The following is a 25,442-nucleotide window of genomic DNA, read 5'->3' as shown; positions in this document are numbered from 1 at the left end:
GCAACCTCTTCCTATCCATCTCATATTTATCCTGCCTTTAGCATTACATTTTCATAACAGCCTTGTGAGGTGATGTAGGTTTAAAGAATCACCCAGTGAGCTTCATGGCAGACCAGGGACTTGAGTCCAGGTTTCCTCACTTCTGGTATGACACTTACTACATTTACATGCCATATGCTTTTGTGAGCTGCTATGGGAGCCAAATGTATGCTTAACTCCCTCCCATTAAAATCAACAACGCTTAAAAGTGCTGAACTTTGGCTTGGGTAGCAACAGTTGTTAGGGGGGAAAAGGTTCAAAAATGAAAATAACTGGTATTAAATTGCTACCATTTAAGGTGGTTTTTAAAAACATGAGGATAAATTCCTGAATATGTCTTCTGGAACATGTTGAAATCCCTCCTCCAAATCCAAGAAATCCCAAACTTTGAGTGGGTGTACAGCTTTAATAAGGCAAACACTCCCCCATCTCTGCCACACTCTCAGAATGTTGTTGGATGTACAAGAGACTCTCTGCTGTAAGCGCAGGAAAACCAAACCAGTTTCTTCAAGACCTGCTACACAATGCTATAAACTGATTTCCATAAACTTGGTGCTCTTAATCACAGATGAATGCTGTACGGATTAAATTGCTCATTTAGTTCTTTAACCTACATGTTGGGCTACCAATGAGTATGTCTGCTTAGGAAAGAGACAGACAGCTTTTTTCCCTATCAGCACTCACATCCCCATTTCATGCATGCAGTGAAAGGAGCCACAGGAGTGCTTTATCGCAAGTACAAATGGTAGGTCATTACTTTACTGCTATGACCTCCAATGAATAAGCAGAGCTTTTGCAGAATCTGGGTGATTTTGCTGTATCTGCTAGACACAAGACACTGCGCTCATCCTGCGAGGTTTTCCTAAGTGATGCACTTAGGGACTGAACTGGTTCTGATTGTGTCACTGCCCTGGGATTCACAGTAGTGATTGGTTCTTTATATGCAGCACAGTTAAGCAGAGAAACGTAGTTTAAAATCCCTTGAGAAGATGTTGCTGGCTATTTTTTATGCTGAAACTGTCAAGAGCCCTCTAGTATACTTCTGTGCACAGGGTTAGGTACTATAATAAAAAAGAACAGTGACAATAGACCCCGCTTAAGGTTCCGTCTAACAGGCGTGATGCAGGAATTGACTCAGTGGCTAAGCAAAAATCACTTAATTCAATTTAGGGCACAAACAGTTATGCTTGTCAATCTGTATAAGATAAATAGCGCATGTAGCTGCAATTAAAATCAGGGCCATGCAGGGGGAGAGGGGATTTAATCCTTCAGTCCTCACGCAATTTTGCTAGTCAAAACCAAACTCTAAACCCCATTATTGGCATTTTTTTTTTTAAAAAGTGTTCTTTTAAAAAGCATTTTAGCTGCCAAAAAGAGATGGAGCCAAACTAGGATTTCACTTTTTGGAAGATAAAAACCAGAAGAAATTCCTGGCAAGAGGGTTCTTGTATGAAAAATTATGTCCATTGTGCAATTCTGTCATTTCTCAATTCCCTGCAATCATTATAGACGCTGTTGTTCATCAGTTTAGTACAATCCATTAGAATGAGACATCAACTGCAAACATTAAAGGAGCGTTCATTGCCAGTTATGAGAAATGATGAAAAACTATTGATCCAGCTGTGAAAGCAAACGGAAATGGTAGTCTCCACTCTACAATAAAATCCAGAGTTCATCCTTGAGCATGTTAAGAGCAAGACTGACTATGAAGAGATTTAGGCAACAGTTCCAATACAGAGTTCTACATAGATATGGGAAGGGCATTCATTTTATAGAAGGGAGAATATAGACATTTGTCAGAGAGAAGATAAACAGTACAGCTAGCAATAAAAATCTGCAGCCAAAGGATCACTCTGCCTTTCCCCAAGCATTTTAAATTATTTCCATTTTTACTGAATTTATTCATCGACTACAATCCATTATCTTTTATGAATCCCAGTGGTGAGTGTCTGTGTAGCCTGATCTATGAAGCCTTCTACTGTATCCTCTTTGCTAAATCCACTCTTTATGTTCTTCCATGACACAGTACAGTGGCAGCAGAAGGCAATGTAGGAAACTAGCAAACCTAAACTTATGTCAAATGCTGGTGAATTTGAGATCTTTATTATAATCAGTGGCTCACTCCTCAGAGCCCAGGGAATTTTAAGGCTCTCAGTCTCACTTTCATGTTTCACACACAATGTCATTGTGCAAACCTGCAAAAGTTATGCAGAAACCTACCTCCTTCAGGTGTTGTGAATTCCTTAATTTCACTCCGAGGCCCATCTCCTCTCCCGTTGACTACAACCATCTCCAGTTTGTAGTTGCTGTAAGGAAACAGCCGGGACACTATGCCCCGTGTTCGGTCTCCAATAAAACTCTCAGACTGCCTTTTCTTGGAGACCCACAGATTCTTCAGCAAACTACTCTCTCTCCAGTAATAGGCCTTCAAGAAACATGCAAGGCAAGTGAAACTTTTTTCCTGTTTGGGTGTTACTGGACTTCAAGAACAAATTCTCTCCATACATTTGCTTCTTTCACACAAGAAAGATTAGTTCACACTTGCCAACCATTCCATGTAGTGAAGTGGAAGTCAGTATTGTTTATTGTTTGTTTTACAGATGGGAAAACTGAGGGAACGCAGGAGGTTAAGGAGTTGGCCAAAACCAAACAGACTTGAAAGGACCAGGCTCTCAGGCTTCACACTGTACTGCCCCACCTCTCATTTATTTAGTACCTCACAAAAGAATTCAATTTGTCCATACATATTCATGACCATTAAAAGACCTCTCCCCCCCACTCTTGAGAAACAGCCCAGTTGATTGGTTCTTGTAGGTTATCCGGGCTGTGTGACCGTGGTCTTGGTATTTTCTTTCCTGACGTTTCGCCAGCAGCTGTGGCAGGCATCTTCAGAGGAGTAACACTGAAGGACAGTGTCTCTGAAACAGCCTTAAAACAGCCCAGTTGCTGTTTTAAGGACAGCAAAATTGGGCACAAAGAGTGCCATATCATATGAAAGAAAGTTGTCAGAGGGTGAGAGGTAGAATACATGTCTGCTGAAGTGTCAAGACATTCTTAAACTATTTGCTGCTAGTTTTTTTTTTGGGGGGGAAGGGGGTTGCTTTGTAACTATTCTCTGGACTTTGTTTGGTATCTATCTATCCTGGCAATAACATTTATGGAAGGAGATGGGAGAGAGCGAGCATGATCTTAAGCACAGAAAATACTTAGGGTTCTTTCATTTTTCGTTTTTAAACTACTTTTAGTTCTCAGTTAGTACAATTTTTAAATGCAACAAGGCCAAAGCAGAACATTGGTACACAGATTAATTAGACATGACAAATATACACTAGGAATGACCCAGTAGTCAGGGGAAAGTGCTTGTAAAGTTACTTGCCTTATCCATAGTGAAAATCTGTGATGAAGGAAAGACAGCAGCTACTCAGAACTGCCCGTGATAAGTTGACTTATCATTGACTAGATGAAGTCACAACTAACCAGTATTATATGTATTTTGATATGATTGCTCAGAATGTTAAAGGGATTCTTCTTCTAAGAGGAAGCATAATTTTAAAGGTGGGGAAAAAGTAAACCCCATAATCATATACCTTTAAAAAAGACTAAATTGTAATATACATGGAGAGATGAATGTTATACTTTTTGAAACAAAAAAATATTTTGTGCTATCCTTTCCAGAATGAATGCAAACTGATTTTGAATCAGCATGAAATCAATCATAATTCAAAAGCTTTTGGCAGATAAAATAGGAGACCAGAACATGTTTCTTTAGAAACGGAGTGAAAATGCTATAGTTGATGATGAGTGGCCTCTGTAGTGGAAAAAAAGATAACCTGTCATACCTTTCCCTTCAAAACCTGAACACAATCAGACAACTTATTCCCATGAGGAAGCTACAAATGGCTCACTAGTTTAAATTTGTCTATGACGGGGACTGACCTCCTTTGATTGAACTCCAGTGGGAAAAAATATGCCCTGTTCACAAGAAACTTTGTTTTATCTGGCTCTTAAGCATACCAAGTTCAGATAGTAGAAAAGTGCAAGAGTCCAGTAGCACCTTAAAGACTAACAAAAATATTTTCTGGCAGGGTATGAGCTTCCTCTGTATCTGAAGAATGAGCTGTGGCTCACGAAAGCTCATTCCCTGCCAGAAAATATTTTTGTTAGTCTTTAAGGTGCTACTGGACTCTTGCTCTTTTCTACTACTGCAGACAGACTAACACGGCTACCCACTGTGAATCAAGTTCAGATATTTATGGAGGATTTTTCTGCAGCTGTAAATGTTTATTTGCCTATTTAATATGGGTCTTCAGTGTAATTTAGCAGCTTCTGGATCTTTCATGTCATCCCCATTGTATAAAGGCCACATGACTAGTCATCATTAGTGTCAGGGTTAGCCACATTAACAATCAAAATGATCTAGCTTTGTGCTCACTCTGTATTCCTTAAGCTGTCCCTGGATGGTATCCGGGTACACTTTAGTCCACTGCAGGCTGATTGCCGTACTGTTTAAAACTCTGAGTCTAATATCAGTGGGAGCAGCCTTGGGATCTAAGTGATCAGGAATAAAGTAAAGCAGAGATTAAGAATACACATAAATTCGAAGAAAGCTTTCATTCCACCTTGTAGATAGCATAGAAATTGACCTAAAGCAAAACCGGAGCTTGCTAGTAAATTTGTCCTGGTATCTCAGGAAATTACATAAAAAGGTACATCTGCTGCCATCTTGTGGGAAGAGGAAGCAATTTCACCTGCACAAGTACTGCAAGACATCCTACACTATTGTCATCCTTGTCTTTCTCTTTCCCCCACCCTGCTCTGAATTCAAGGTACAATGTGGTCAACAGATTTTCACAGCCAATCCAACAAGCAATATCAGACAGGTAAGTCTAGCAGCTTAAAAAAAATAAAGGAAGAAATGAGTGAAGAAAGAACACTCTTAACCCAGCAATGTTTCATCCCCAACAACTTCCTGCTATATCCCTAACACCACTTCCATGATACTACATAAGCATTTCACAATTCAAAATTCTCACTAACAGGACCAGAGCATCACTGAATGAGCAACATCCACCCATTAAAAAAACTTACAACACACCTGAGTGGCAGAAATGTAGCTGAATTGCCTCCTAGTGATATAGTAATTATATCATATACACCTTAACTTTTTGGCACTTGTTGCCTCTGGTCTTTTTCAAAATTTGTTTATCAGAGCTGTCAGCAGGATGGGTGTCCAGGCCATGAGCATCAAAGCCAGTTCTGGACTACTCTTGTACTACTCCCTGGTAGAAGAACGAGGAGAAGTGATTTAAGTCCCATCACTATGCATTTTGTCCACGAGGCTACAAGCACCAGCATTTTGGAGGTTTCAGAGGAATGTTGGGGAAAGGGGGATTTGAGGAAGGTCCACTCTGCAGCTTGGGATCCAAGCCATTGTCTGTCCCCAGCCTAAATAAAGCATTAAGTGGTTAATGTGGGTAGGGAGGAGGGAGTGTTTTAATTATGAAAGTTTGAATGCTTCATAATCTGCAGAGCTGCAAGGCCTGATGATGTCACCAGTGCTGAAGTGTCTTGATGTCTGCCTTTGGTTGGTTATGCATGGGTACTTTCACTTACTTTGGCCCCCGGTCTGTCTCGGTTGTTCCTTGGAGTTATGAATGAGTTTTCCCTCCATTCGGGATGATCTCGTTGCCAGCCCTCACAAATCCCAGGACTTCCCAGCCCGATTCTTCCATTTACCCTGAGCTCAGCCCACTTGAAATCCTCATGCATAAGGCAAAGCATAGAACACGGAAGCTTGGGGGAGGGACATTTCTCTCACAGAAAGAACTACAGCCAATTACAGAAGAAATTATGCTGCATTGCATTCTATAACGGTGTTCTTCAATGTAAGTTGAGAAAACCTTGCAGTTCACTCAGTTAAACTGAGTGACTGAAAAACTGAGCCACTGAAAAACTGCAAAATTTCACCAAGATTCTGGTGGAATCTCTTTTCCAAGCACTGTTGATATACAGGACAGAGTTTTCAGAAGGGTCTTCCTTCTGAGCGACTGCACACCCTGCCCATCTTTCTGACTGCCAAGGCAGACATGTGTACAGAAAAGTACTTTCAAAACAACAGTATTAGATTGTTCTCCATTCTTAATTTTTAAATAAATTAATACAGGATTGATTCATTCATTGCTATCATGATGCAGATGTGATTTTTAGATCATATGAATAGAGCACTAGTTAGGAAAGCAAAGTTTAAGACTGAAACTGATTTTTATGTTTAGAAGTCGAAACTTGGATTCCGTTTACCAGGGAAGAGATGCTCAAATCCTTGCAGGCAAAGCTTGAAAAGACTTGGCTATGACTTTTGTGATCCAGGAATGAAAAGAAATATCAATGTTTTTTCTACATTTGGTACTACTTGTACGATCTCTCCCAGCCAATATGTGAAGCACGAAAGGAGCTGTTCCTCCACCACATTTCTACCTAGCCAGTATTCCTAGTCATGTTGGGACCACATGGAGAAAAGTGAGATGGAAATCATTAATTTTATTCCCCTTCATTCAATACTGTTCTCTCAGTTTCTCCTCCTGTCCCCCTTTCATCTCTTTGTTCAAGTTACTTATGATGTTAAAGTTTGTCTGACGTATGCAAAACAAATAGAAAAAAAAGAGTAAATAAATTATAAGAGCACAAAAAATGCATTTGGCACTAGTATTCCGGTGTCTATACTGGCTTCCTAGAGCCTTCAGAACACCATCCAACGAGTTGCTTTTGATGTAGGAGGCCTTTAAGAGCCAAGATTAATCAGGTTTAAGAAATCTCGTGCTTCCTATGTTTTGCTGCAATCTCTAAATTCAACCAACAATATCACAGGAAAAAAATCATTCATGTACCAGGTTTCTGTTGCACTGACAGACAAAGCAACATTCTCAACGACTCCTTATTTATAAGAGACCTCTCCAGTGGACAGCCTGTCTATAGTGGGCCTCATTCGAATCTCAGCAATGCACAAATGTATTTTCAGAAGCAATCATGACCCTTTACCTCAGCTGGCACTCGATGGCCAAGCTACCCATTTGTGTCCTCTGTAATAGCTGAGTTCATCTGGTGGTGGGAGAAATCTACGACCCCAGGGGTTGGATAACTGGGCTTTAGACTTACCATTCTTTTTCCTTACAGCCCCGGGGTCTCTCAATATATACCAGACTATAGTCATTCTACCTCATCGGCATAGCTGCAAGGACCTCACTCACCATCACAGAATCATCTGGTTTAACTTTATATCACCAATACTTCTTTTTTTAAAAAATACAGCAAAATTATGAATTCCTTACAAATCTCACACCAGGGGATAAATAAAATATGAATACAGACTCAGGGAGATGAATGCCCTTTTTCTATGCACAATTTAGCCCGAGCAAAAGGCTGTTCGGTTCCATTGATTTCTAAGGGAAGATTTAAGCACCTGCTTGCTTCTCTCACTGAAATCAATGGGACTTAAAAGTGCTTAAATTTGCAACCTAAAGGACTAAGAGCAACAGGAAGAAGTTACATACAAACCCACACACACAAACTATGGGAAGTGGCATGTGTATTTGCACTCCAGGAGGAGTATAAATGTTTAAGCACCAGATTATTAAACAATTATGCAGTCTTGGTCTTGCAGAGCAATTAATCAGCTGACAGGCTGTGGATCACCAGGCAGCTGGACCAATCAGGTAATTTGTTTTCATGTGATTTTGGGGTTGGGCCTGGGTGGTGGTGGGGGCAGAAGGGGGCAGAAGGAATCTTTGTTTGGGAGCCCCTGGGGCTCTTGGCAGCTTGGAATGAAAACAAAAACCCTCTTAATGCTGTCTCCCAAAAGGACAGGCAGAAAACTAGCTTAATTAATTTGGTAACTTAGCTCGTGCTACAAACCTAGATGGCAAGAAAAATTTTGGATTCTCATTTTGGATTCTCAAAGGCTGCAGATTAAAGATACTGTGTTTACTGCATTTGTGTCCCACCCTTCTTCCAGGGGGCTCAGGAAGCCTTTCTATTTTATCCTTACAACAACCCTGTGAGGTGAGTTAGGCTGCTGAGAAAAAAAAATCCAAGGCCACCCCAATGAGATTCATGGCATTTGTCCATTAATTTATCTATGTATTGATACTGGTTTTACAAGTACCTACTTACCCACTTAAGTTACATAGACAGTGAAACTGAAGACCATGGCCAACTTATTAGATGTCTCTGAATATAAGTGCTACATCCACAAGATGGACATAGTAGTGTTGCCTAACCTCAACATTTGCAAAATGTACTTTTATATCTAATCTCAACATACTGGCCCAGTAGTAAAGGAACATTACATAGATATCTACATTAGTAGTGGTAATTACTATAGAAGTAGTAGTAGTAACTACAGAAGAAGAGTGTTTGGCACTGGAATTCAGTGCTTCTTTCAAAATGTGCTGGTTACGATAGAACTTGAACAGCATGAAAGCCCCTTAACACTGGCAAGTGTGAAGAAGTGAAGCGGACCCTTCTGTATCCCCAAGTCTCTCTGGCTAAGAGAATACTTACAATCTTCTCCTGAGTAGCCAATGACAACATCAGGTTCTGGAGCTCTCCCAAACTCATTTTCTGCCTGCACTTTGATCTCGTAGGTCACGTAGGTAGGTGTCTGCGTAACAGTGTACTTGCTGACATCACCGTTGACAGTCACGTTGCTCCAGCTCTCTCTAGTGTCTCTTCGCCTCCATTTCACAACGTATTTGAGTTTGGGGCCATAAGCTTGAGTTGCATTTAGTGGCTTGATGGGATTTTTTAAAAAGAAAATGAAGAGAAAATAGTTACCTTTGCCAACTTGGTAGCAAAGCAGGTGTACATCCCCTCTCTCCCATTTGCAGTTTAAAACTAGACAAGAAATTGAGAGATCCATAATCAGGTCTTCCCACTGTTTTTAAAGCTAAGCCATCTCAATAAGCAAAAGTACTCAACCCCAATTTGGACAGCACCATCTTCATTGTCCTCTTCCAGGGCCAACAGTAGTGCATGTAAGATATCTAAAAAGGCAAAAACCATGCAGGGGTGATAGGATTAACACACACACCCTGATCCAAACTGGGGTCACATGTCGCTGCAATTTAGCTTAAAAATGATGGGAAGGCCTCATTGTAGTTCTCCCAATGTCATATTTTATTTCACCCGAGGACTCCCGCACATTCAGGAACACAGAACCGAGAAACAAAACAGAGTTGCACTTACCTGTAACTGCTGTTCATTGACGTCTTCGGTGCAGTCACATATGTGGGACTGCGCCTGCGTGCAGGCCTGCTGCCGGAAACTTTTATTAGCCTCAAACCTCAAGTGGGGATGCCCCTCCCCCTAGCAGGCGGGGTCAGCCTTGGCGCCGAAAGCCCGCATGCTCCTGGGAGGAGCATCCCCCCTCCCCTCAGTTCCTCGCCCGCCGCCGACCAAGAACAGGAAGGGAATAGTTAAGCTCAAGGCAAGCAACCATACCTGGCCAAGCCAGAGGTCATCTAAGATGCTGAGCCTCAGTTCTAGACCAAATACACTCCTGCACATAAATTTTGCCTGTTTCACCTTTTCTTTCTTTCTTTCTTTCTTTCTTTCTTTCTTTCTTTCTTTCTTTCTTTCTTTCTTTCTTTCTTTCTTTCTTTCTTTCTTTCTTTCTTTCTTTCTTTCTTTCTTTCTTTCTTTCTTTCTTGATGACAGCGGGGTCAGAGTGAGGGATGTGTGTCTGCACCGAAGACGTCAATGAACAGTAGTTACAGGTAAGTGCAACTCTGTTTTCATCTTCCGTCTTCGGTGCAGCCCCACATGTGGGATATTAGCAAGCTTACCATTAGGAGGTGGGTGTCGAACTTAAGCGAACAACGTCTGCAGCACCACTCTACCCACATCTGCATCTCTTCTGGCTTGCAGATTCAGCGCGTAGTGCTTGACAAACGTGTCCTCGCATGCCCACGTCGCCGCCTTACAGATGTCACCGATGGGGATTCTCCTGTGTAAAGTGGCAGAAGAGCCCTGCGCCCTGGTGGAATGGGCCCTAACCTCTAGTGGACATGTAACTCCAGCTTCTTTATAGGCAGATCTGATGGCAGACACTACCCATCTGGCTAAGGTCTGAGAAGACGCGGGTCTTCCCTTCTTGGGTCCCTGATAACAAATAAAAAGGGAATTTGATTGTCTAAAGTGTTTTGTCCTGTCAATATAGTAAAGTATGGCCCTCCTGAGGTCCAGAGTATGGAGGGTCTTCTCAGCCTTAGACGTTGGATGCGGGAAGAACACTGGTAGAACCAGGTCCTGAACCACATGGAAATCAGAGATGACTTTAGGTCTAAATCTAATACTGGGGTGCAACACTACCTTTTCATTGTGTATCCTAAGAAAAGAGCTATCGATCCTTAGAGCTGCTAATTCACCTACTCGCCTGGTAGACGTGACTGCTATAAGGAATGCCACCTTGGCCGAACTAAAGGACATATGCGCTGAGGCCAAAGGTTCAAAAGGGGGAAGCATGAGCTTTGCCAAAACAGTGGAAAGAGACCACTGCGGTGTCAACCTAGGGATAGGAGGGAAGAGATTACCGAGCCCCTTCAGAAAACGTTTGGATAACGGATGGGAGAACACTGTATGACCCTCAATTTTATCATGGAAGGCAGATAAGGCAGCAAGGTGAACTCTTACGGATGAAACTGTGAGTCCTGACTTGGTCAGGTCCAAAAGATAATCCAGTATCCTGGGGAGTGGGCAAACGAAAGAGGATATACCGTAAGATCTAGCCCATCTGTCAAACCTCTCCCATTTCCTATCATAAGAGTAACGGGTAGAGGGTCTTCTGGCCTGTAATATCACCTCCTGGACAGGAGAGGACAAACCTATTGAGGGGTTGGCAGGATTCTCCATGCTGCAAGGTGCAGTCTGCTGATATCGTGGTGGACTAGGTCGCCCCATCACAATAGACCCGGATGGTTGGGAAACGGGATAAGAACCTCTCCCGCCAGGCGCATCAGTTCCGAGAACCAGATTTGTCGAGGCCACCTGGGTGCGATCAATATGCATGAGGTGTTGTCTGCTTTGATCTTCCCCAGTACTCTTGCTAATAGAGGGAACGGGGGAAAGGCATAGAAGAGGCCCCCCGACCACTTGATTTGGAAAGCATCCCCTAGTGACATGTAATCGCTTCCTGCTAGAGAGCAAAAGTTTTGCGCCTTCCTGTTGGACCTGGTGGCAAACAGATCGACCTGAGGGAACCCCCATCTCTGAAATACAGGTAGTAGGAAGTGGTCTTGCATTTCCCACTCGTGATTGGTGAGAAATTCCCTGCTGAGGGAGTCCGCCCAGGTATTGTGAACCCCTGCTATATGGATGGCCTGCAGGTGAATGTTGTTCGAGATGGCCACCCTCCAGACCCTGAGACTTTCTGCACAGGGGAATGGATCCCGTGTCCCCCTGTTTGTTGATGTAAAACACCGTGCAGGTATTGTCGGACTGCAGGAGGGTTTTGGAGTCTCAAAGGATATCTGCAAAGGAGGTAAGTGCATAAGGAGGTAAGTGCCCTTAACTCCAACATATTAATGTGCATAGAGGCCTCAAACACATTTCACTTTCCTTGGACTGACCTAGTACCACAGTGCCCTCCCCAACCTTCCATAGATGCGGTGGTGAGGGTGAAGTCAGGATTCCAATAACCAAAAGGCATGCCTTTCAGCAGATTGGGGTCAGATAGCCACCATTGAAGTGACCTAAGAATCCCTCTGGGGATTGAAAATCTGTGCATATGGGAGTGGCGAGTAATGTCATATGTTCTGATAAACCAATTCTGTAGATCTCTCATCTGCAATCTGGCAAATGGTGTAACAGCTGTGGTGGAGGCCATCAGTCCCTAGAGTCTCTGAATAGAAACCACAGGTTGGTGTCTACACTTTGTGAAATGGTTTATCAAGCTCTTAATAGCTATGATTCTATCTTTGGGTAGGAATGCTCTCCCACTGGTAGAGTCCAATATAGCTCCTATAAACTGGGCTCTAGGAGAGGGGATCAGTTTGGACTTTTTTACATTGACCAATAGCCCCAAATTCTCACACATCAAGAGAACCAGTGTCAGTTGGTCTGCAAGCACTGAAGGGCTAAGAGCTGTGAGTAGCCAGTCATCAAGGTAAGGGTATATACAGCATCCTAGGTCCCTCAGGTGGGACATAACACCGCTATGCATTTTGTAAATACCCTAGGGGCTGTAGCAAGCCCAAACGGGAGGTTTGATAATTCGCAATCCGAAAATTTAAGGCAGCCGAGGTGTAAGTTCTCCTGCCTAGTTGGTCCAGACGTCTACTCTCTTTATCTGATGGAGTAGAGTGTTGCCCTTGTCTTTGTCTGGCCTGCATTTCTCCAGTGACAATGGAGGATGGTGCAGGGTGTACCATCAGGAACCCAGCAGAGTCTTGCTTGACCCTGTAGAGGTTTTCTATTTTCTTAGAAGGAGGAGGAGTGGAGGCTGGCTTCTTCCAGACCGATTTAGTGACCTCCGAGAGTCCCTCCAGGATAGGGAAGGCAGCTATACCTGGAGAGTCAGGATATAAACGACTTAGGATTTTATCTTTAGGTTTATTATCAGAGGTGGAGGTGTTGATGTCCAAAGCCTCTGCCATCCTGATCATCTGCTCAGTCTTGAGTCTCAAGTCTTCAGAGGGGGATACAGCTTCTGTGTCACCAACCAGCTCATCAGGGGATGGTTCGGAAACCCCTTTGGAGCTTTCTACTGACTCTCTGGTTTCAGAGACCTCTGGGTCTGATTCCATCCCAGGGCTCCTCTGGGTTAAGGGTGTGAAGGGTGAAGGGAGCTGCGGGGTATGCAGAACTAGTGGCTTCCCTTGAATAGTGAACTGACGGAACCTACAGAATTCGATCCAGTCCTTCACAAGTTCAGGAGAGATAGTAGGTTGAGAAAAGGAGGTGGATGGTTGAGGTGTTCGCCTTGGATCCGGAAGAGCTGGGTCCGAGAGGATCGGATCTGGAGGATTCGGATCCGTGGGGTTCGGATCCGATAGGCTCGGATCCGAGAGAAGTAGGGGGTCGTCCAGCCGATCTACTTTGATGTCGGAGAAACATTGAAGAGGAGACCCAGAGTGGAAGGACGGAGTCCGCGGTACCAGGAGAGGGAGCGGTTGTTGGGGACGTGCCTCCACAGTTTTACAAGCAGGGATGGCTGCTTTGATAGATGAGCCGGATCCGTGGTGTTTATCCTTGTGTTTTGTTTTATGTTTGTACTTCTTGGCCACATGGGTCGGATCCAACTGAGAGCTTGGATCCGAGGTTTTCGGATCCGAGCCGGATCCGGGAGTCGGTTCCGAGCGGTCGGACCTTGTGTCTCCTGGGGTCTTGGATCCGGCGGACGGAGAGGGGGCCGTCAGGGCCTTCTTCCACAGCTCCGCATTCAATCGATTGGCGCGGGCATTGCGGGCTCGGGTAGAGAAGCCCTGGCAGATGACACATTTAGAGACTTTATGCCCCTCACCTAAACAAATTATGCTGGTCCGAGTGCGGGATCTTGGTGGCGCACTTGGGGCAAAGTTTAAGGGGGTCTTTGGAGCCATCACGGCCCTCAGCACGCGACCGAGGGGACCGAGGCAAATAAGGTTATTTCTCTCGAGGGTTTAAACCTCACAAATATCCAAACGGTGAGGGCTGGTTAGGCGGACCTAATGGCAGCTCCGATAAGGACGACTCACGATAGAAGTAGAGGAAAACGAAGAAACTCTGAGGAAGGCAAGGAAAAGCTCCGTTCTTGGCGGCGGCAAAAAAGGAACTGAGGGGAGAGGGGATGCTCCTCCCAGGAGCATGCGGGCGTTCAGCGCCAAGGCTGACCCCGCCTGCTAGGGGGAGGGGCATCCCCACTTGAGGTTTGAGGCTAATAAAAGTTTCCGGCGGCAGGCCTGCGCGCAGGCGCAGTCCCACATGTGGGGCTGCACCGAAGACGGAAGATGAACCAAGAATGCTATAGCATCTCAGAGACAAACAAGCATATTGTGGCATAAGCTTTTGTTGAACAGAAGCCACATAAAACATTATCTTCATATGGCAGCTATACACACTCACATGGATACTGAGAAAAGCAACGAGCAAGCTTTCAAGTTCCCCAGAACTCTTCTTCAATACAAAAAGAAACATTGGAGTGAAGGGAGGGGAGAATGGTGCTTTAGGAGATGATGGGAAAGCCCCGAGTCTGCAGTGGGTAGCAGTTTTACAAAAGAACACAAGAAATGTTACCATCCTAATTAAATTAAAGGTGCCAACATCATCTACCCTAATTTTTAAACACTTCTGTTATTCTACTGAAAGACTACTATGAACTGCAGACTTGCGGATTTTCCACCGTATTTTAAGCCATCTCACCTGAAGAAAAGTACTGGGAAACAAAAGAATTTCATGACATTTTAGTTGGTCTTAAAAAAAGATTATTTTTTTGCTACTGCTATTTTGGATTAACTATTAGCAATAGATCTATCAAATGCCTGAAGTATTGTTCTCACTTGAGAGATAAATGTACTACAGAGAATTTTTTTTAAGTAGAGTGTGCCTAAAAAGGCCGTAAGTGCAAGTTAGTAGTAGATTTGTCAAATATCTAGGTAGAACAAAATATATACAAGATAAGAACAGACTGATCAGTTACACAGACCTACTACAAAGCTTTACATTTCATGACACTTCGGTCTGGTTAGGACTCCCCCACACACACACACATACAGATTAACTCTTCATACATCAGATAAAGTAGACTCTAGGCCATGAAAGCATAGAGAATAATATGTATACAGGCTGAGTATCCCTTATTGGAACATCTGATATCGGGACTGATCTGAAAACTGGACCTTGTGAACCAGCATGCAGGCATTACTCACAGATCCTCAGAAGTGCCACTGATGGTCCAATGTACACAAAATTATCAAAAATATTGTTTAAAATTACATTCAGGCTATGTGAATAAAGTATATATAAAATAAATGAATTTCATGTTTAGACTTGGGTCTCATCCCCAAGATACCTTACAGTGGGTAGCCGTGTTAGTCTGTTTGCAGTAGTCAAAAAGGGCAGAGTCCAGTAGCACCTTAAAGACTAACAAAAATATTTTCTGGTAGGGTATGAGCTTTCGTGAGCCACAGCTCACTTCTTCAGATACAGCTAGAATGTGAATCCATCGGTCTTTAAGTAGACTTTAAGTACTTAAAGACCGATGGATTCACATTCTAGCTCTATCTGAAGAAGTGAGCTGTGGCTCACGAAAGCTCATACCCTACCAGAAAATATTTTTGTTAGTCTTTAAGGTGCTACTGGACTCTTGCCCTTTTTGATCCAAGATATCTTAGTTTGTATATGCAAAAATTCCAAAATATTCCAAAATACGGAAAGATCTGAAACACGGACCACTTCTGGTCCCAAGCAGTCCGGATAAGGGATACTCAATCTGTATTAGTTTTGTGATCCCTGACAGTCTCTTTGTTGTTCTTGCTCCATTTAAGCCAGAAAAGTATGCATTTTAATTAAGGAGAAACTACAACATTGGCTTACCATCCATGATATGACCATGTTATTTTTTGACGTTCCTGACCCTTGAACACCTGTGGGGTTAATTTCTGGACCTGAAATATATTAACACAAATTTTGTTTTAGATCATTGATCACAAAAAGTATACCATGATGCATCACTAAAAGGCTATGTCTCCTATAGCAGAATAAACCAAAAGAATACTTCTGGAATCATTCCGGAGGACTGCAGATTCTGCATAAGTGATGGAAGCAATGACCCCAAGTCAAATTGCAGAGTTGTCCAGGGGCCAGTAAACCAGGCTGTGGATGCCGTTTCTACAGAAAGAAAGATGATAACAGCATCTTTTGTATAGCTAGGGGCACTTTGCAAAGAAAACCTTTTCTCTAACTATGACAATCACAGCAATAACATCCAGATGCTAAGTAGGTAGGATGGCCATACGGCAAGATGGTATATGAATCAACAGAATTAAAACATTTATAGGACAGACTTTACAATGTTTGTGCAACTACAAACAAGCAGCAGCAGTAACATTAAAGGCTCAGGATGAAAGGAGTGTTGAATTTTCAGTGTAAAGAAAAAAAGAGATCAGGTCACTTGAAATGTGCAAGAGCTGTTTTGTAGCTGACACATGTTGGCATTGAGGTTTTGCAGAAGAATAACCTCATCTACTGAAAAAGGAAATGACACCTCAACATTTTATAAATTTGGAAAGGGGAGTATATTGCTTCTGTATCATCTATAAACTCCTCCCCCCAGACACCCACCTGCCATTCCTAAGCTGCAAGCTCCAAGACCACTCAAATATCATAACCACGCTCTCAAGAAATCCCATCTCTGACACTAGTATAGACAAAAAAACCAAAACATCATTTGAAATCATGGGAATGAGCCTTGGTTCTCACATTTCCTCCTTATTCCATTCTCCCTGTGTGCCATGATTCACTCTCTTCTTTCTTCTTTCTCAGCAACGCATAGTTTGCCATCGCATCCAGATTGGCAAGCTGTGGCTGACTGATTTGGTCTCCAAATCTGGTTTGAGGGCAAGCAAAAACTGTCATTTGCCAGACTGGATGTAGCTGCAAACTAGGGTCTGCTTCGAAAGCGAATGCTTAGGAGAAAGGGAAAGAGGGAGGTCCACAAACCGGAGGCTCAGTTGTGGTTTGGTGTTTTATATGAACACAGCCTGAATTTTCTTTGATTTACAAAGCAAGGTGTTCAGAGCTAACATCGCTTCGGCATTCCATTCTTTGAACTCTTTACATACACCCTGAATCTCAAACTTTGTGGCTTTTAATGGAATTGTACTAACTGACATTATTAATAAATGAACATGGAAATCTTGATTCTTGTGAAGTTGCAACCTGGATTTCTACTCATTCTGAAGATGCACTGTGATTGTGCTATAAAAATAATTACAAACATAAACTTCTGCGCAAGCATCAAACTGAAGATTTACAAGTCATTTGCAAAAGCAAGAAGAAAAAAAAAGCTCAAGAGAAGCAGAACAGTTAATTATAACCATAAATTTTAAGGTCCCAAGACAACTAATCAATGTGGTCCTAATGCCTGTTAGCTAACTGCTTAGGCTAACAGCTAAGTCCTACACCAGTATAATAGTTTGCTGGAGAGTCAAGCCTGACAGAGAAAGGTCTTCACAATGACAGCAGAAGTTGATAGGAAACTGAGCAGGAGGGTACTTGCTCTGTCACGCCAAGGCAGGCACACTGGGTAGTATTCCATTAATGGGTTAAAATTATCTCCTTATGGCCAAAACTTTAGTCTTTTATCTCTAGAAGATTCTAAATGATGCTTTGCATGCCTGCAGGACCCATGTGTGCCGGCACAGAGACCATTAAGATGGAGCCCTTTTTGCTCCAAATGCATTCCAGGCACCACTTACGTGCTCCGTTTGTTTGGTATCGCTCAGAAGGCAAGCTGGGATAACTGCTTCCTACTTCATTCACCGCTATTACTCGAAACTGGTAGTTGACATAGGGTGCAAGGCGCAGGACAGCAGAGTTGACACTTCCTGGATAGCGGGAATGGTTGTGCCAAACTCCTGGCTGGAATTTATCCTCTTCAAATTCCACAATGTAATCTAGAGGACAGAAGTAGGGAGGGCTAGTGAGACTTAGCTTGTTAGCCATTGGCTAATAGACTTAAAGAAAATTAGTAGTAGTCATAATCCTCAGGATTTCTAAGTAGAGGAGCATGCCCTGACCTGTGATGGGGCTGTTGTTGTCATCACCAGGTATCCATGTCAAACGTACACTCCTTTCAGCAAGGTCTGTTAGCTCAAGGTCACGGGGACGCTCTGGCCGTGCTACCAGCAAAGAGAGAGAGACATACAGTCTGGGCTTCTCTAATTAACATTGAATACCTAACTCTTCTTGGACCTTCCTACGAATTAGCCATTAATGGGTTTGGGATGGAAATGAGAATAAGGCCTGGCCTGCACATGCAATAGAATGTGGAGCATCCTCACAGACAGAGAAGAAAGGCAGAGACTACTGAGGTGGAAGAATAAACTTCAGACTTCAGGAGAAGGATCGCATTTTTTAATGTAAAAACTGTCGATCAGATTATGTGTTAGGTCTCTCCCTTTGACATCCTAAGTTCTTTGACTTACTTGAGGGAACTTTTTATGTGGGGGAGCATTATAACATACACCCCTGCCACCAGTAACCTGAAGAAGAACAGGCCATTCTGCCACCTCATTATGATGTATGTGCAGACCAAGCCTAAAGCTCTCAGCAAGCAAAAAGTGGAATTGGGTTCCAAATGCAGTGAGATAACTATTATGAGTATCTTAAAACTGCAATTCTACTTCTTACAAGTACTGGTGAAATGATTTTAAAAATACATCATAGGTCAGCATGACAATAGTGATATGAGCATAATAAATTAAGTGGCATCAGAAGATTAAAATACAAACTTTAAAATATAGTGAAGACAAGGTTCAAAAAGAAAAATGTAGATATCCTGACTTTTTAAGAGGAATACAGAAACACTGGTTTCAAATAAGACCATTATGTGTTTCAAAATAAGGGTCACTTCACATGACATGTTTTCAAATTATCAGTATGACCTTCTTTGGCCACTCGCTTGCAGAAAGAAATACAATATGAGAACCTAGCAATCCCAACTATGGCCACTGATTGCAGCAGCTACTGATGGCTGTAAGTAACTGCTCATTTCATACATAATGCTTCTTAATATCTGGGGACAGAGAATAAGGTATTGTGCAATGTAACTCTAAGCTTGCACAGAACTGGCATCAAATTGAGCAACAGGTGATATTTTTCTACCTACACCGATTTTCTATAAAAGGATACAAAAGTAAGTAGAACAATAAATATTAGTCATCTCAGTTTTACAAGCAAGGAAACATAAATATAGCGAGAGCCAAAGTTAACCTGCAAGAACAACAAGAGGATGATGAAATTCTTCCGTCGATTTTTAACACCAGGTTTCATCTGAGCAACTTAATTCAACTAGTTTTCATTTTCAAGGAAGGGGCAATAATGTTCTTACACTATACGGAGCATGTGATATGTGTAACAGAAGTTCAACAGAGCCTGTTCCATTGTGGTCCTGATGCTTACAGCTATCCAGTATATTTTGGGCCATCATATGGTAGCAAACTTTTCATGGCATTTCAATTCCACACCAAAGTTATTGTAGTGATCAAACATCAGTTGGCAATTAAAATGGATTAGTAGTGATTACCTTTCTTTTTTTTGTTTGTCTTATTATAAAAATAATAAATAAATAAATAAATAAATAAATAAATAAAAAGTAGTGATTACCTTTGGGAAAAGTTGTTATGCGGTTAACGGGAGAAGCTGAGACAGCTGCAAGGTAAGATATTAGCTATTTAGAGGGTTAGTTCAGTCCTTAATCACAGCTTGTTGAAGGGAAACAACAAAGGGCAGGATACCAGCCCTCATACCATTTAAAAAAACCATTTTTTTAAACCAGCATTCCAGGTATGTTCCTTAAAGTGTTTCAGTTGCTTTCAAGGTTCCCCTAGGGCAGGAGTCCCCAATTATATTGAGCCCATGGCCATTTTTGGAGTTTTGAGGATGGAGAGTGGGTGCCACCACAAAATGGCTGGTATAGGGGTCAGGCCCAATCACAAAGTGGCTGCCATGGGTACTGGGACTAATCACAAAATGTTGGAAGGTTGCAAGCCAAGCATTCCCCCACAAAGGAAGCAACTTTCTGAATGTGAGCCTCATGAGGATTCCTGAAGCATCTTGTGTCCAGTGAGCTGGAGGAAAGCCAGGACAGGTTATTTGCATATGGGTTGCAGGAAACCCATTGGCAGGTGCCATGGTGGCCATGGGTGCCATGATAGGGATCACTGCCCTAGGTACCCTTCAAACAGGACTGGCAAACATAAGGATTGCATAGTATATGGTTAGCCTTGGGGAGTCAAGAACCAAAATCAGCTCCACTCCTTTGATTCTGGATTAAGGAAAAGCTCCATTTATTGCCAATAGGAATATATTTCCTCCAAGTTATGCTAAGATCTGGCCACAAGTGCTAACGCAGGGGTAAGTATCAGTGCAGTAGACCTGCTGCTAGAACTCACCGAGGAAGGGACAACTTTGCTTTCAAATCATCATCATCATGTCCTTGTGCCAGAAGAATGCCAGCTACATAGTGGCAGCAAGAACAGACATGAGCAATTCCTCCCTAAATTGCCACGGTCAGTTCAGAGATTTATGCTCAGAGAGAAAGGTTTTTAGAGATAGGTCACTGAAATGATCTTGGCTGACTTTCTGTCTAATGACAGACCAGGCAGGTACCAATTGTTGTTAATAACATGTCAGCTTCAGAGGATTAGATGGTTAATTAAGGCATGTGGCACCCTCCAATGTGTCTTTCCAGGTAGAGCAATTTGTTGAAATAAGCTAACCAATGTTAGCCCCATGGACCTTACCTCATAAACTCAGTAAACTTGAGAGGAAGATGAAGTTACCTAGAACAGTGAGATGGGCTCTGGCAGTGTCTCTATCTAGCTCAGTGCTGGCTACACAAGTGTAATACCCTTGATCTTTTTCAGACACTCCATATATTGTCAAACCATCTTCATCCTTCTTCATCCTTTCAAAACAGAAGAATTGGAATTAAAAGCACAAAGTTTGCCTAAAAACGCTAGGCATGCCTAATCCCAATTGCAGGCCAACCTGTAATACCTCCTCAAATTTTCAGAAGCATTTTCATGTATGTGCAGCAAATGCAGGTGTTTTCAGAACAACTCCACTCTGTAACTTCCTTGGCTTCCTCCCCGTCCTTCCTTTGAACAGTTTAATAAATCCTTATCAGCCCCAACCATTTGTCAAGCTATAAAACTGCTTGGATTTTAAAGGCCAGTCTATTAGGTTCTTTGTAGCTTTTAAGACACGCATCACAAATCAACATGCACACATGCACACATATAGAAAAGCTCCTATATTTTTCTGTAGCTAGTTAAAAATCAAAATGGTTTAAATAAATCTATTCCCCATTTCAGTGAATGGGTCAAAATTCAAAACATTAAAAAAAATCAAAGATTCTAATGATTTTACTTCTGAACTCAAAGTCTTACTGAATCATCAGTAACACATTTTAACGTTTTAATTTCCCCCAAGGTATAACACATGTCAACTGTTACCAACTGGTGTGCTTAGAATCATAGAGTTGGAAGGGACCACCAGGGTCATTAAGTCCAACCCCCTGCACAATGTAGGAAATTCACAACAACCTCCCCCCCCCACACCCCTAGTGACCAGAAGATGGCAAAGATGCTTCCTTATTATCTGAGAATTATATGGCAATAGTTTCCAGGCCAAGTTTATTTCTACTACAAAAAATTAAATATATTAACGTGATCCAGAATGGTGGGGTGCTTCTTTCTGGCTAGCCTTGCTCATCTAATTGCCTTTAAGCTGTAAGATGCCAGCAGAGGCTACAATAATGGCAAAATGATTTAGTCATTCTTTGCATCCTACAGAGGTGTGAAGTAAAAAGTTAAGCTTTCCAACTGTCAAGACTGTAGGGTAAGAAAGATAAAGGTGGCACAAACCTGTTTCCTATGTAGAGGGTGCTGTCATCCTTGAGCCAGGTGACTGTAAGTTTCAGTGTGGGATCATATTTTACTCTGCATGATAAATGAATTGTAGAACCCTTCTTTGGCACTGTATCAGTTGGTCCAGTGGTGATCCTAGTTGGGTCTGTAAGGAGTTGTAAAATTATAACCTTTTGAGATATCAGCCCACAGACTAAACCTAAGACAGGACCTTCATCAAAACAGTGAAAGAGAAACCCACAGTCCTTGTGCAAACAGAGAATTCTTCCAGATTTCTATCACTCACAATGAAATCCCAAACAGTCCACTGAAGTCAGTGGACTTAGAAGGGTGTGATTCTGCTTAAGATTGCACTGTAATTCTCGCCAATAATTACAGCTACATGAAGAATAACAAAAAACCTTGCAGCCCTTCTTATATTCATGAATGGGGTCTACATCTTTTTTAAAAAAATAACACTTTATTTTAAGTTTATCTTTTAACAACAACAAAATAAAAATTCAACAACAGTAGGTTAAACATACTAGTACAGTCAAGATATATTCCAATCCTTGGTGTTTTTTTACAGAGATCATACCATTTGTTACTTTCTCTTAGCAGAACTTAATAAATGCAAATCATGCAACAGTTTTGTGGGAATCGTTTATTTTGTGACGCCCCCTTCTCCACATATTCTGGAAAAGGTAGCCATCTATTTAAAAAGTTTGTAGAATAAGATAAGTTATTTGCTACTTCAAGTTGTGAAGATATCTAAAATTACAAGGTTCCACACATTCTCATGAAAGAGATCTTAGCTTTTTTCCAGTATGAGGAAATCAGAAATTTCTCTGCCAATTCCCTTTTTAGACAGTTTTTGTGTATTAATTTTTCTAATAAGTCAATTAAGGCATCATAAGAGACTTAGTATTGTGTGATCTCTTTCAAGATCTTGTCCCAAAATAAACTAACTTTTGGGCATGTCCACCAGCAGTGCAGAAAATTAGCTAGGTTGCCACAGCCTTTCCAGCATATACCTGAGTCCCTGGCATGATATGATGAAGACGAGAGGGCGTGAGATACCACTGGCTCATAATTTTATAAGCTAGTTTTTTAATGTTGGTAGAAGCTGATCTAAAAGAGTACGTCTTCCAAATAGATGTCCAGTTGTCCCCAGATATATTAGATTTTATTTCTCTCTGCTACTTCTTAGTATATGAAGAAGCCAAAGGAGGAGAGTTATCTTTAAAAGTTTTGATGAATGAGGTTCACTTCTCATGCACTTTATCTTATTTATTTATTATATTTCTAGCACGCCCTCCCTGGCCAAAGCCAGGCTCAGGGAAGGGAACAATAATAAAATCACAGCTATACATATACATATCAATTAAAACATCTCATTAAAATCAATTCTCAGATTATTACCTAATCATTAAAATAAATGGTGCACAGCTTACTGTGGCACCCGTTGTGATGGTGATATTGCAGCCAAGCAAGCATGCCACCCCCTTATATGTCCCATAATAAAACAGAGGAGAAGGGGGAGGGAGGCCAGCATTGATGAACTACCTACAGCTGCCCTCAGCTGTAGGCCTGGTGGAATAACTCTGTCTTACAGGCCCTGTGGAACTCTTTCGGGTCCCGCAGGGCCCTGATGTCACTAGGCAGCGCATTCCAACAGGCCGGAGCCAGGGCCGAAAAAGGCCTGGCTCTTGTCAAGGACAGCTACACACTCCTGGGGCCAGGGACCGCCACCAAATTATTATCAGATCGTAAAGTCCTTCGGGGTGTACCAGGACTTTAGCAAAGTACTTTTGTGTCAGGAATCAGTTCAGCAAGTGGCTATGTGAGGATGATAGTTCTTATTACTCAAAGTCATAAGAACCATCCTGCTGGTTTAGACCAGTGGTCCATCTAATCCAGCATCCTGTCTCATGCAGTAGCCAACCATTTATTCTAAAGGTCCAACAAACAGTGCATAGAGGCTGAGGCCTACCCCTGATGATGCCTCCTGGCACTGGTATTCAGAGGTTTACTGCCTCTGAATGTGGAGGTTCCCTTTAGTCAACATGGCTAGTAGCCACTGTCAGATCTATCCTCCATAAATCTGTCTAATCCTTTTTTAAAGCCACCTATGCCTGTGGCCATCACTACATCCTCTGGCAGTGAATTCCACATTTTAATCACTCATTGTATAAAGAAGTATTTCCTTTTGTCCATCCTGAATCTACTGCTCATGAGCTGCACTGGATATTCATCAAGTTCTAGTACTCTGGGAAAGAGAGAAAAAGTTCTTTGTCTATTTTCTCCACCCTGTGCATAATTTATAAATCTCTACCATGTTCACCCTTAGTCATCTCTTTTCTAAGCTGAGAAGTCCCAGACTCTTCATCCTTTCCTGTTAAGAAAGGAGCTCCAATCCCCCAATCATCTTGATTGCCCTCTTCTGTACTTTTTCCAGCTCTACAATATCCTTTTTGAGATATGGTGACTAGAACTGTGCATAGTATTCCCAATGAGGTTGCACCACAGATCTACATAGGGGCTTTATAATATTGACTGTTTTGTATTCAATCTCTTTCTTAATAATCTCCAGCATAGAGTTTGCCTTTTTCACTATAACTTTTTCACTCTCCAACAACCCTCACCTCCTTCGGCCCCGTTGTCTCTGCACATGGCCCTCCTCTGCCATCCTACTTTCACTCCCAAGTTCTATTGTGCTTCTACCAATGTTACCCTGAGTGCTTACACTATTGTCCCTTTGGACTGAGTTGTCCTGCACTGGAGGTTTCCCAGTTCCTGTTGGTTTCCCCCGTAAGATTAGCTCTGCCACCTTTTTGATATTAAGTGCCAGCAGTGTGGTAAGTCCATCCGAAAGGCACAGCACCTACCACAAACTCATGTGGAAGCATCTTTGCAAGTTCAGAAAACTTTAGTAAGTATTTCAGGCTACAGCAATGTACTTCTGTGCAGGTACATGTTGTTGTGATTCTACCTTCCTCCTCCAATATCAGTTAGGGAGGCCTAAGGCAGGGAAATGCAGTGGGGTAGTATGCTTGTTCACCTACTATTCCATGACATTTTTCCTCCCCTTGGTTCAACCCCTTCCTTTATTCCCCCTCTCAAAAAACTTTCCTTAACAAAAATTATACTCTTGTGAGGGATCCTCCAATTAACTGCTGGAACAGGGGTAAATGAATGGACATGGTCCATTCACTGTACTTCAGTCTTTTTCTGGTCCTCACAGCCAAGGCTAGGATTTAGGACTTAGGAAACAGCCAGCATGGTGTAGTGGATAGTAGACCCAACTCCGGAGGATCTAGTCCACTATGTTTTATCATGCCTGTTATATGCGGAACCTAGAGCCAAATTCTTAGATGGGTTATTGAAAGGTATAGACTTTAGCTCTGAATCTGAAAAACAGATCTTCTTATTATCAGACACTAATTTATATGTTGCCTATAGAATGTCACTATTTGCCCTGGCTGCAAAGAAAATAAGAGCCAAAGAAGTTTTAAAGAGACTAACTGTTTAGAAATTTTTAGAGAGAACAATTTTTTAAATTTCAAATGATTTATATTGTATGGTAAATTTCTGTCAACTGCTGTTTTTACCAGTACCGTTACTAATTTTTAACTTCTAACTTTTAATGATTTTATTCCATATTTTTTTTGAAAACTATAAGATTATTTTGTAATGGCATATGGCTATATAAATAAATTTACTCTTACTCACCCTGGATAGTATTTGGATGGGAGACCTCCAAGGAATGCCAGGGACATGGAGGCTGGCAATGACAAACTG

At 42.1% G+C, this 25,442-nt stretch overlaps 1 protein-coding gene across 8 annotated transcripts in view; it reads right to left on the bottom strand.

Moving 5' to 3' along the window:
- Positions 1-25,442, bottom strand: part of NFASC (neurofascin) — a 230,883-nt gene that overhangs the window by 52,677 nt on the left and 152,764 nt on the right. For 3 of the 8 annotated variants that reach the window (XM_056867426.1, XM_056867429.1, XM_056867428.1), the window contains 7 exons: positions 21,660-21,807; positions 20,574-20,698; positions 19,396-19,440; positions 17,808-17,909; positions 17,487-17,684; positions 15,604-15,674; positions 8,596-8,824 (listed from right to left, as the gene is read on the bottom strand). In XM_056867426.1, coding sequence (XP_056723404.1) covers positions 8,596-8,824; positions 15,604-15,674; positions 17,487-17,684; positions 17,808-17,909; positions 19,396-19,440; positions 20,574-20,698; positions 21,660-21,807 — 918 coding nt within the window. Of the gene's footprint in view, positions 1-2,259; positions 2,465-4,471; positions 4,588-8,595; positions 8,825-15,603; positions 15,675-17,486; positions 17,685-17,807; positions 17,910-19,395; positions 19,441-20,573; positions 20,699-21,659; positions 21,808-25,442 lie in introns of all 8 variants that reach the window. The other 5 variants (XM_056867422.1, XM_056867424.1, XM_056867423.1 and 2 more) reach the window with 3 other exon arrangements.

The sequence above is a fragment of the Euleptes europaea genome, chromosome 2, assembly GCF_029931775.1.
Source record: "Euleptes europaea isolate rEulEur1 chromosome 2, rEulEur1.hap1, whole genome shotgun sequence".
NCBI lineage: Eukaryota > Metazoa > Chordata > Lepidosauria > Squamata > Sphaerodactylidae > Euleptes > Euleptes europaea.
The sequence above is the reverse complement of the archived record's forward strand: the minus strand, read 5'-3'. Positions and strand labels throughout refer to the sequence as shown.